The sequence below is a fragment of the Talpa occidentalis genome, unplaced genomic scaffold, assembly GCF_014898055.3.
Source record: "Talpa occidentalis isolate TD23 unplaced genomic scaffold, MPIMG_talOcc4v2.1 talOcc4.7, whole genome shotgun sequence".
Lineage (NCBI taxonomy): Eukaryota > Metazoa > Chordata > Mammalia > Eulipotyphla > Talpidae > Talpa > Talpa occidentalis.
In genome coordinates this window covers 108,158,748-108,172,009 of record NW_023605083.1, presented here as the reverse complement: position 1 = coordinate 108,172,009, position 13,262 = coordinate 108,158,748, and the positions used below count along the sequence as shown (strand labels likewise).

The 13,262-nt window shown below is 34.0% G+C and overlaps 1 protein-coding gene across 1 annotated transcript in view; it reads left to right on the top strand.

The window, feature by feature from the left end:
* The window catches only part of BRIP1 (BRCA1 interacting helicase 1), a 94,214-nt gene that overhangs the window by 26,853 nt on the left and 54,099 nt on the right, over nucleotides 1-13,262 (top strand). Inside the window, 3 exon segments of the mRNA XM_054688779.1 lie at nucleotides 1,749-2,039; nucleotides 9,132-9,353; nucleotides 11,648-11,847. Coding sequence (XP_054544754.1) covers nucleotides 1,749-2,039; nucleotides 9,132-9,353; nucleotides 11,648-11,847 — 713 coding nt within the window.

The window sequence follows — 13,262 nt, the reverse complement described above, 5'->3', positions numbered from 1 at the left end:
GAGAAGAAAAACAGTATAATTAAGTGAAAACATGTAAGAAAAAGTAAACTGATTCTAATATCTAGGATTACTTTAATTCTTTTATTATATTTGATTAATTAATGTGATCATTGCAAAGCCCAGAAAAAGAATCAGTAATATCATCATATAATTTGTATTCCTTTCTGTGTGACCATAAATTGTTAGATATTGCAACATATGTAACATAAACCACATGTCAGCTGTTTCCTGCCTCACTGTTGACAAGAGCCCCATTCATAACTCTTCTTTTTATCCCTTCAGTGAATAAGTAATTATTCAATATAGAAGGCAGGATATTTGGAACTGGCTATTTAATGTGGCAGTACTCTGTAATGAAATCTGCTGTTACTGGCAACTTGAGAGGGGAATGTAACAATTCCAGCATGGCGGTAACTTTATCTGCTTTGACTGTTTATTTGGCACATCAGTGAACCTTTTATCCCAGTGAGTGACAGCTCCAGAAGGGTCACATTTACATCCATTCTATCATGTATTGTAATATTTAATGGCGGACAAGGTTGAGCGAGACTAGGAGTAATTTGAACTTGCTTTTCCACTGAGTTGAGGCTAAAAGACAGCTTGATCCTCAGTATTGTGGTGTAACATGCTATGACTTAGCATTTGTTTATGAAGGCTAATCTTACTGATTATAATTTAAAAAAAAAACTTCAGTTAAATGGTGTATTTGTTCAACTAAACTAAAACTCTACAGTATAAATTCTCTTATTAAACTGTGCTATTTAGCTTTTACCCCCAACAGTGACGACGTCTATAAACTGACCATTTCTCTTAAATGAGTCTGCATTCTGTGTCATTTGGGCAGTAATTGAAGTTAAGAAAGGGTTTGTTACTAAGAACCCATTGATTCTAATGTATAGCATTACATTTTTTAATTTTTGAGTTTAGAAATAGAAAGATTAGGTAAATAGTAAACTATATTCCTGATGTCCCCTATGATGTGTTTAAGAAGACATATATATATATATATATATATATATATATATATATATACACTTAACCACTATTTCAATTATCAAACAATTGCAAATGAAATTGTCCAGGGAAAGCTGTCTGGAATGACAGTTTCATTGATAGATTTGCATTCCATGACTGGTAATTGAATTTCTGATATACTTGTTCCACACAAACAACCTTCCTTCATTATTAAATATTAATCATTTGCATTCATTTCCAGACCTTTGCTGGAGTTGGTTATTTCTTTTTTTTTGGGGGGTGGGGGGGTGATGCTTTATTTGGTATTTCTGTTCTTTTTTAGGCTATATCAAATAAATTTTAAAATATTGATATGTTTAAGAAAATTGAAAGTGCTAGTCTGTAAACAAAAATAACACTATCAATTCTAAACTGATATGCCACAAATTCACTTAAAATCTAGGCAAAAATGAAAATAATCCTCCATTTTGTCCTATAATTTTTATGATTATAAAAGAGAAGAGTTAAAATATACTTAGTTTGAGAGTTGGATTGATATGTTAGAAAGCAATTCAAACATGGAACCATTATTTGTAATTATCAAAGGAGCGACAGAGTGCTAATTTGAAATTGAATTTGTTGCTTTTCCTTTAATGGCAAGTTTTAGACAGTGTAATATCTTGAAACTTCTTTTTCTTTGACATCTGTGATTCATTATTTATATTCTGATTTAACGAGCAGTTTGATAACATTTTTTAATGGTAATCCATATGTTATCTTTTCTTTCATTGCAGCCCCCTGGCCCCTGCTCTAGATGCTGTTGCTCCACTAAACAAGAAAACAGCCAAGAGTCTTCAAATACCTTGAAAAAAGAAAAGAGTGGGATATCCAAGATACCCAAAATATATTTTGGGACACGTACACACAAGCAGATTGCTCAGATTACTAGAGAGCTCTGGAAGACTGCATACTCAGGGGTACCAATGACTATTCTTTCCAGCAGGGATCATACTTGTGTCCACCCTGAAGTAGTAGGTAACTTCAATAGAAAAGAAAAGTGCATGGAATTGCTGGATGGAAAAAATGTGAGTAAAATTATTTTGTTTTAGAGGAAAAAATAAGGCTGATTAAGTTACCTTTTTCATGTATTCACTTTATGTTTTACAGGTACATTTCTAGTGCTATTAAATAACTTAAGAAAATAAAATTAATTGCTAGATTGACATTAAAAATAATTTTACTGTAAGAAAATTTGATTCAAGTTTAAAATTAAGGGTTTTGGTTCTAAAGCTTAGGATATTTAAATTCTTCAAATTCTTTTCAGTTTTAGTCAGGTGTCTTCTTATTTTCTTCTTTTTAAATCCCTCTACCAAATATGGTCAAACATGACTGATATCATATGAGGAGGTAAAGTGTTTAAGTGATTAAAAAAGTAGTGTTTAAGTGATTTCATCTAATTAAATTTAGTAATTTGCATATTTAAAACTTTAAAAGAACATAGTTTATTTAGGCATTCTCTTTGAGCAATTTAAACATTTTTTCAGATTTTTTAATTTTATATATTTTTTTACATCATTTTTCATTTTTGCACAATGTACGCATTTTCATCATGGTTATAGTCCCCATACAATTCCCACCCCCCTTGTTTTGATCCTACTTCCTTCTCTCCCCCACCACCATTGTGTCTCTGGTTTATAGTTGCTTGTTGTTTTTGATTTTTATTATAATTAGCTTTTTCCTAGTCCCTTAATTTAAACAATTTTTTAATTGAATGAGAAGTATAATGATTATCCTGTCATAATTCTGATTAACACAAGTTTCTCTTTCAAAAAAGTTATATAGTTATTAACTTTAAAGATATGACATTGGTGGTTTTAAAATTTTACAAAGAGATCTAGGATAATAAGAATTTGTGCTGGGTAGAAATAAAGAAATCCTTCTTATTAAGGACATGATTTTTTTAAATGATTTTGAACAGTATTAGCTTGGTAGTCTGTGTACTGGTTCAATAATTAGTTTACTCTAAAACTGAAGTTATACCAGAAATATTTGGTGAACCATAAATTGATTGTATATGAAATGACCAATAATATTTTAATATATTTTGAAAGTTGTTCTTTCAGTAGTGTTTTGTTAAACAGGGTTCATTCTATACAAAAGATTAAGAGCTATAGCCCTGAAATTTCACTTAATTGATCTATCACCTTCTACCTTCTACTATATACTGTGAATAAGTTATTTTATATTATGCTTTTCTTTCTCAGTGCTTTCTTTTATTAGATGGAAATTTATTCAAGCCTTATTTGGGAATATCCAAAAGATACTTAAATAGATATTCAAACATGAAACTATGAAGTATAACTATTAAAGGACTTCAATAAAAAAACTTAAGTGACTTGTTCAGAAGAAAGAAAATACAGAATTACTGAACTAAAGACATTATTGAAATTTTGTCATCATAGGTATTTCTGTTATAAGTTCTTTTAAACTGAGGACCTGTGAAATACCTTCATTCTGTATTTTTAAAAAGTTCTCTCCAAAGAGAGGCAAAAATATTTTAAAAAACTCAAATGCTTATTGTATAATTAAATAGGGAAAAATACCCTTCATGATAAAAAAAACACCATAAATTTTATACTTCAGTAAACTGCTTTCCATAAATAGCTATCTAATCTACTAAGTTCCTCAAATGCTTGAAATTTGATTTTTGACTATATAGTCAATATAAAAAAACTTGCCAACATTGTCATAACCTTTTTACTACTTGTTATCGGCAAAATTATTGTGTAATTATCTGTTTTCATAATCCCACTGGTGAATGCAATTGTAAAATTTAAGATTGTATATTGAAATCAAATAGTCTTTTATGTAAACTAGAATCCAGCTGTGCTGGTTTTGTTTTTTGATTGATCTTCAACTCTCAAAAGTTTGAATCATATAAAAATAAAACTAATACAGTAGGCTTGTTGAATGTTTAGAATTTCACATAGGCCGTTATTTTAGTTTTTGCTTTAAAGCAAACAAATAATTTTTAACATTAGCAATATAAATAATTGAAAATATCTGCTTGTGGTTGTTTGTCTTGAGCCAGTTCTGCCTCAGAATGCTTATTACCTCATGGGCATACGCAAACATTCTTTTTCTTGTTCTCAGTCCTGCAGGGTAATTTGGTATTGTAATGAGGGCCAATTACAAAGTCACCATAGGTGTCTATGTTTACTGTGGCTGAATTACCACAGAGAAATGATAAATAGATAACTGGCAGTTTGAGTGAAAAAGAGTTTAGAGTGTGATAAAGCTTCAATTGACAGACTCCCCGCAGGGTTGTATTACACTGCTAAAATGGATGCGCTTTTCTGGTTTTGCTATCAGCCTACATGGGAGTGTCATTTGAAGTGCCCTTAAAGTGTAAACTTTCTGATTTTTTGGCTTGATCCAAGGACACATGTGTTTTTGTTCACTCTTTCTTTTACTAAAGTGTTCCTATACTGGAAGAACATCGGTTATTTCTTAAAAGTTAATTTTTGTTCCAGTTAAGAAAAAATAATCTTAATTAGTTCTAGAAATAATTCTAAAAAATTAGGTATGGAAAATATCTGTTTTTTGTTAAGATGAGATTTAACAGTTCATCATCATAGACTTTTTTTTTTTTTAAAGATTTATTTATTTATTTATTTATTTATTTATTTATTTATTTATACAAGCACTGGGTACAGTCAGAAGCACGGGAGGGTGAGAGAATTCACCAGAGCCAGAGTGGGGAGCAGAGCAGGCAGAAAGACCGAAGTACACTGCTGAGGGGAGCAGCGGGCGGCAGGAGAGGTCTGCACCCATGTGGGACCCTCCTCCGGTGGCCGGGGAGCAGCCAGGGATTGAACGGGTGCTGCAGAGGCTGCGGGCAGCTTCGCAACCCGGCGCTCAACTGCTGCGCCACCGGGGAGGCCCATCATCATCATAGACTCTTAAGGCACCTTAATGATCATTTTGCACAAATACAAACTTTTAGAATGTATGGAAGGTACTTGGAATGACGGTATATTGAATGTCACATTCTAAAACTCAATCTGTATCAAACTCAGTATGAAAGGTACTTGGCATATTTGTTTTCTAGACCCCACAATCACAGAATTTTAGAACTGGAGGGAATCTTAGGTATGGTAGTCAGTGGGTTAGAGGATCTTAAAAGGTTTCTGGTTCAACTACCAGATGCCTAGTTGCATAAGAAATGGACCCTGAAATTTGCCCAATGTCAGAAAACTAATTAGCAAGAAAAGTGGAACCAAAACCCAAGTTTTTTTTTAATTGCAGGTCATTCTTTTAAATTAAATACATTATTTTAAATGCCATTTTGATAACAGAAACAAAAACGAAAGATAGCATTATGGCATAGGGAAGTTGTAGGAAGGAGTAGTAGAAATTTGACAATGCCATTTTGATAACAGAAACAAAAACGAAAGATAGCATTATGGCATAGGGAAGTTGTAGGAAGGAGTAGTAGAAATTTGACAAAGAAAGGAAAAATGATATAGAAAATCAACTAGATCAAGAACATATGACCATTTCTCCCCATTTTTTTTCTTTTAATATCTTGTGGGACCAACAAGTGGTTTCTGTTAGCATGACTGAATACAAAGCTTTAGGAGAACTAGTTGTCCTCAGCTGATCATGCCTTGTCCTTTGATTTGCTGACATTCTTTTATAGGTTATGAACTTTTTATGCTTAACTCCATTTCCAGCATTTTCTAGATAATTTTGTAATAGTAATTGATATATGTATCTTTGACAATGTAGGTTCTCTTTTGGATAATTCATAGAAAATACATTTATTAATACAGGATAGTTTCAATTTTTAATGACAACAAATTGGAAAGATAAATATTTAGATTTCAAAATCAAATCAATTTTTTATTGATACATAGAATTAATGAAGACAAAACTAGCACATTATCCCATGACTTAGTCCCAATGACAATTGAAAAAGAAAAGTAATAACATATATGTTATGGTTAGAAGATTCAAAATTACAAAAAGGGGGCCTCCCTGGTAGCGCAAGGGGTTAAGACACAACCTATGAAACTGTCCGCAGCCACTGCAGCACGAGTTTGATCCCCAGCCAGGGAGCTACCCACATGACGCAGCAGACCTCTCTTGACTCGCCCGCTACTCCCCTCAGCAGTGCATTTCGGTCATTCCTCCTGTTATGTTCCCCCCTCTGTCTCTAGTGAATCCTCTCACTCCTTGCACCTCTGACCTATATCCCAGTTCTTTGTGCATAAATGAATAAATCTTCTAAAAAAATTACAAAAAGACATAAAATGAAAAGAAAAGCTCTTTTTGTAGCTCCTTCCATCCTCTTAAGCCTTCAAGGAAACTACTGTAAAGTATTATTTGTCTTCCAAAACATTTAAAATGTATTTATTATAAAATATGTGTAGATATTCTTGTGTGTGTGTGTGTGTGTGTGTGTGTGTGTGTAATGGAAGAAAGGTTGTGGGTGGAATCTAGACTTTTTTTTTTAGATTTATTTTATTTATACAAGAGCTGGGGCACAGTCCTGAAGCGCGAGAGGGTGAGAGGACTCACCAGAGACAGAGAGGGGAACAGAACAGGCAGACTGACGAAATACACTGCTGAGGGGAGAAGTGGGCGAGACAGGAGAGGTCTGCTCGCCATGTGGGTTGCTCCGAGCCGGCGGGGATCGAACCCCCACTGCAGAGCCTGCGGACAGCTTCACAGCACTGTGCTCAACCACCTGCGCCACCAGGGAGGCCCTGTGCAGATATTCTTTTAAAACTTAAACATCAGCACATAGGCAATCTCATTTTTAAGGGTTATACCTTTTGTATGAATTTACCATAATTTATTTAACCTGTCCCCCGTTGGTAGATATTTGACTTCTTCCCGACTTTTTGACTGTTAAACAGTGCATTTTATGTGTATATAATATATGTACATATATTATGTAATATGTAAATGATACATAGATATGTAGTTATATATACAGAATTTTAAAGTTTGGTAGTTATTAACCAAATCTATTCCTACTAATAAAAGTAGAAGTTTGTGGGCCTCGCCTGGTGGCGCAGCAGTTGAGCGCTGGGCTGCGAGACTGCCCGCAGCCTCTGCAGTGCCAGTTCATTCCCCGGCTGCTGGTGAGTGTCCCACAAAAAAAAAAAAAAAAAGGTAGAAGTTTGTACTTCTACTAATAGTGTATATTTGTAGTTCTACCACTTTTATTTTATTTTATTTTTTAAAAAGATTCATTTATTTATGCATATAAGATCTGGGGTACGGGCCAGAGATGCTGGGGGTGAGAGGATTCACCAGAGACAGAGTGGGGAAACAAAACAGGAAAACTGACTGAAATACATTGCTGAGGGGAGCAGCGGGCGAGACAGGAGAGGTCTGCTTAGCCATGTGGGGTGCTCTTTGGCTGGCCGGGGATAGAGCTCCTGCTGCAGAGGCTGTGGATTGCTTCATAGTGTGGTGCTTAATCCCTTGCGCCACCAGGGAGGCCCCAATTCTACCAATTTTAGACATCTTTTAATAAAATGTGACATATCCTTGCAGGACTGGGTTTTATCAAACATCTTAATTTTTCATTAATATCTGTTAATAAACTTTTCACTTTCATTAATGAAATACATGGACATTAGAACATGAAAGAAAATGCAAATTGCCGTTGAAACTTGTTAAAATATTTGTACAATATAGTGCTAAGCTTTGCTATCAAGATTAGAATAAAATTCTATTTCTTACCTTTAGAATAGGAAAAGACAAGAAAAAATGATAATGTTGAAAGTGGTGCTTAAAAAGAGTAATAATTAAAATAATATATACTTTTTTAAAAAATTTATTTGTTTATGCATACAAGAGCTGGGATGCAAGCCAGAGGTGTGGGGGGGAGGTGAGAGGATTCACCAGAAAGAGAGAGTGTGAAGCAGAACAGGTGAATCTACTGAAATACACTGCTGAGGGGAGCATCTGACGAGACAGGAGGAGAGGTCTACTGCTCCATGTGGGTTAGTTCCTTGGCCGGGGATTACCCCGTAAAATAATATATACTTTCTGGAGGATAATTTGTTGGTATGGTTTTCAAGAGACTAAAAAATAGCTTATACTCTTATCCCATAATGTCATTTCTAAAATGAATATAAAGTATTTTATATGTGTGTTGATTTATAATGATAAATATAATTGAAGTTATTTATCATTATAAAGTCTATGTCATGTTATAATGCAGTGTTATAAGTCTATGTCATGTTATAATGCAGTGTTACTTCATGCCTAATTTTAATCATGATACTGGTTCACCCACTATGGTGTATTAATGTACATATATGGACGACAATGGAAACATTTAATGATGTGAGGAAATATTTCTGATAGGATTTTTAATAAAATAGGCTGACAGAAAAAAAGTGAACCGAGTTTTGTAAAAAGTATTTTTTGTGACTAGATTTTAAAATTCTCAATGTCTGGGGAAAATTGGCTTTGTTCTCACTTTTAATATTTGGTCACATTAAAGAAATACATTCATATACAGATATATAGAAGAAATATGAAATGAAATATATCAAAATGCTAGCAGTACATTCTTCAATGAAATTAAAGATAATGTCAGTCTTTTTGGGATATTTTCCAAATATTTTATAATGACTATTCTTATTTTGTCCCCTAGGAAAACATTCCCTTTTCTCCCTCCATTCTGCCTTCCCTTTGTTTCTTTGTACTTTTTAATATTTGATTAACTAATACAATGTCCCATGGCTTAAATTAAAAAGGCACAAAAGTGTCTAGAGAAAAATCTCTCCCACTCCTGTTCCCTACTCACTTACTTGTCATCTTTAAAGCCACCAGTGATATTATTACTCCTATGTATCTTCTGGAAATATTTTTGCCTATTATCATTTTTATCAGAACAAAGCCACAAAAACATAATTAAAAAATATTTTCCTTAAGTTAATTTGACATGTATGGAGCTCTGCTAATCTGAGTCAGCTAATAAAATTTCTATTTAAAATGATTGTGATTGTAGAAGTGGTGTCATCTGTCTCCTCTATAAAATCTTTGCCTTCTGGCAAAATTAAAATGTTCCTAACAGTCTGAGATAACTTGTTTTATTCCTTCTGTTCCAATATTGACTCACATTACAATTAATGCCTGTTTGTTTGTAGGGCAAATTCTGCTATTTTTATCATGGCGTTCATAAAATGAGTGATCAAAACACATTACAGACTCTCCACGGGATGAAGAAGGCTTGGGATATAGAAGAACTCATCAGTTTGGGGAAAAAACTAAAAGCATGTCCGTATTATACAGCACGAGAACTAATAAAAGATGCTGACATAATATTTTGTCCCTACAACTATCTTCTCGATGCACAAATAAGGGAAACTGTGAGTAGATATGTAACAATTAGCACAACTTTTTTCCTACAAATTGGGATATGAATGATGACTGTAAAAGTTTTTAGATGATTTAATGCCTTTTGCCTTATTTTTTGCTTTATGTTTACTGTATGTAAATGTATAAAAAGGTTAGAGTACTAAAAACATATTCTAAGGTGTATTAAAAAATGAATTTCAGGCTTTGTCATTTAAATTTCTAAAGTAACAAGTACTTTTAAGGACCTCATGTTGAAATGGGATTACAGTGGGGTTTTTTTAAAGATATATTTTTATTTATTTATGTATACAAGAACTGGGATGTAGGCCAGAGGTGTGGGGGGGGTGAGAATTCACCAGAGAGAGAGTAGGGAGCAGAACAGGTGGATCTACTGAAATACACTGCTGATGGGGAGCATTGGGTGAGACTGGAGAGGTCTGCTATACCATGTGGATTAGCTCCCTGGCTGGGGATCGAACTCATGTTGCAATGGATGGTAATTGCTTTATAGTGCTGAAACTTACCCCCTTGCGCCACCAGGGAGGCCCATATAGTGGGGTTTTTCAGCCTTGATAGTAATGGCATTTAGAACAAGATGATCTTGGTTGTGGTGGGTTGTCTTGTGCTCTGTAGAGTATGTAGCAGCTTGGTTTTGTCCACTAGATGCCACTAGTAGCCTTATAATCAAAAATGTATATAGTCATTGCCAAATGGCCCTTGGGGGACAAAATTATCCCCAACAGAGATCCATTTATAGCTATAAGCATTTTCATGTATAAATAGTCAGAAATAATTATTTGAAAACATTTATCTGAAGAACTTGTTTTGGAGAACTTATGTTGGGGGAATATGCAGTCTATGCAAATTATGCTTTGTTAGCGTTTGAGAAATGAACAGCGTTTGTGTTTATTTTTTGGTTCTTAGAGACTTGAAGTTGTTACAGCATAGCACAAAAAGTGAATAAAGTGGTATATTCAGTTGTTATTCCTCTCTTTTGAACTGACTGCACAACTCTAATTAACAATCTTTTTTTTTTAAGTTCAGATTAATAAGCATTATGCTTACTACCTTATTTGGTTTCCTCTTAGGTAGGTTTCCTCCCTCTGCATGATTTTATATATTAATGCCATGTCTTTATTCTGAATATTGCTCTTATTACATTTCTTCTTTGCTTAAAAGTATCTCATGCTCTCTTTGTTCAGGTTTAATCTAACATTCAAGACACCCACTTGTCTGTCTGAATTGGCCTTTTCAGTCTTTCCTGTTACACACTCCCTAATGTGAGCCCTTCACAAATTACATCATTGTCCCATAAGGATACCTTGTTCTTTCTTATATCTCTGCTTTGATGATGCTTCTGTTGAAAGTACCCTATTTTCTCTGTTTGCTCAAATCCTACTACTCTTAAATTCCAATGAATTTCCTATTCTTCAGTCCTCAGTATATTATTACTTCCTCATAATAATTCATTGGCAATTTCTTTGTGACATCTTGTATTAAAACTCTCTCCATTGAAGTACTCTCTCCATTGAAGTTGACACAAACCACTAGTTTCTTACGTTCTACCACAAAAGAGCTTAAGGGAAAAAACTGACTCTTCATTGTGATAGTTTCTTTGTGAGAGGCAAGGTTTTTCCTGTGGGAATAAGGATAACCATAACTAACTAGTTAGCCTGGAAAAAAAGAACATGATCTCATACTAGTTCTCCAAAATTACTCTGATTGGGCTGGCGGGTATCACATATCCATTCCTGAACCAGTCACAGTGACCACAGAGAGATGGAATAGTTTAATGTGGTAATCCTTGATTCTGAGCCTAGCCCTTGATAACAGTCCTACCAGCATCACGTGGGAGTTGGGGAAGAGCAATTCTCAAAACGAAGGGTTGAGAATTGAAGCGGATACACACTATATTATGTTAGTATTGTGAGGGTCTTTTGAGTCTCCTATTGTTATTTTAGCTTTAAAGGTTTTTCTTACTCTGCTTTTTAAATTATTTTGGAGAGTCCTTCATGCTAGTATTTTAATACCCCTTTGTATAGCCTGCCATACCTTGATTCTTGCTTAACAGAAATCACTTTAGTTGATAAATATGCAAAGTATTTTGAGAGTAAAAAAATGTCACTTTGTAATGTGTTGAGCTGATATTTGCTGGCCTTAGTGCTTCAAAAGTTTTATTTAACTTTTACAACCAGTTGCATTTATAATATGGGCCTACAGTGTGAACTTTAAATGAAGTATCTTGTCTACGGCTGTTGAATTCATTTTGCTGATCATTTTACAGGAAAATTCTTTTTTCTCATAGATGGATATCAATCTGAAAGAAGAGGTGGTCATCTTAGATGAGGCTCATAACATTGAAGATTGTGCTCGGGAATCAGCAAGTTACAGTATAACAGAAGTTCAGCTTTGGTTTGCTCGAGATGAACTAGATATTATGGTCAGCAATAATATAAGGAAGAAAGACCATGAACCCCTACGGGCTGTGTGCTATAGCCTCATTAAGTAAGAACATTTGTCTGTCAGTGTCATCTGTGTTGCCTTTGTATTAAAAACAAGTTTTATTATGTCAGTATTTTATATTATTTCAGTTAAATTATTTTTATTGTGGTAACTTTGGTTTACAACAGTGTATATGTTGTAGGTTTATAGGTTCACACCTTGTGAGATGTATGTCATCACACCACACCCACCAGCAGAACACCAATAATCCTCTACCTTAGTTCATTGGGCCCCTCCCTTTTTGTTCCCCATCCTCCACTCTCCTCCTTGGAGTAGCTTCAGTTTTGCAGTCAGACTTCAAGAGTTTTGTTTTGTCTGTTCCTTTGTTTTGTTTCTTTTCATTCCATAGATGAGTGAAACCATCCAACCATCCAGTATTTGTCTCTTCTGACTTATTTTGCTTGGCATAATCCTCTCCTACTCCATCTGTGTTTTTGCAAATGGCAAGATTTCATCCTTCATTATAGCTGAGTAGTATTCCATTGTGTATATATACCGCATCCTTATCCACTTATCTATTGCTGGGCACTTAGGTTGTTTCCATAATTTGATTATTGTAAATGGTGTTGCAGTGAATGTAGGAGTGCATGTATCCCTGCAAATTAATGTTTTTGCATTCTTTGGATACATACCGAGGAGTAAAACTGCTGGATAATGTGGTACATTTCTTTTTCATGTTTTGAGAAACCTCCATACTGCTTTCCACAGAGGCTGTATTTCCATCAACAGTGTAGGAGGGTTTCTTTTTCTTCGCATCCTCATCAAAACTTATTTCTGGTGTTTTTGATATGGGCCATTTTCAGAGGTGTGAGTTGGTATATCATGATTTTTATTTGTATTTCCCTAATAATAAGTGATGATGAGCTTTTTTGTGTGTCCCTCTTGGCCATCTGTAAGTCTTTGGAGAAGTGTTTGTTTAGTTTTTCTGTCAGATTATTTTTTAAAAGTTGGTAAACTTTGACCAGGCTACTTAGATTTTAATACTCTGATACTGGAGTTAGTAATTTTATTAAAGTCTACTTTAGATAATTTTTCTTTCATTAGATATTGAATCTCTTTATCTTAGGAGAAAAAAAAACCTTCTCCTAACTTTACAGCCTATTGTATTTATATACTTAACTGTTCTCTATATGCTATTCTTTAAAAACATTTTAAATAGTCACATGGTTTGAAATTTAATAAAAATTATACAAATTTATATTGTAAGAACTGCATTCCTATCCCATTCCCCATCAACTTAGTTCTTGTCATCCTGAAGAAGACTATCATTCAGTGAGTATTTGTGTATGTGAGTCACTAAAAATATTTAAGTAAAACCATCACTATAATTTATGCCATAAACATACCTGTCACTTCTGGAAGTTTCCTTCTGCTGTTTATGATTTTTTTTTTTTTTTTTAATACAAGCACTGGGTACA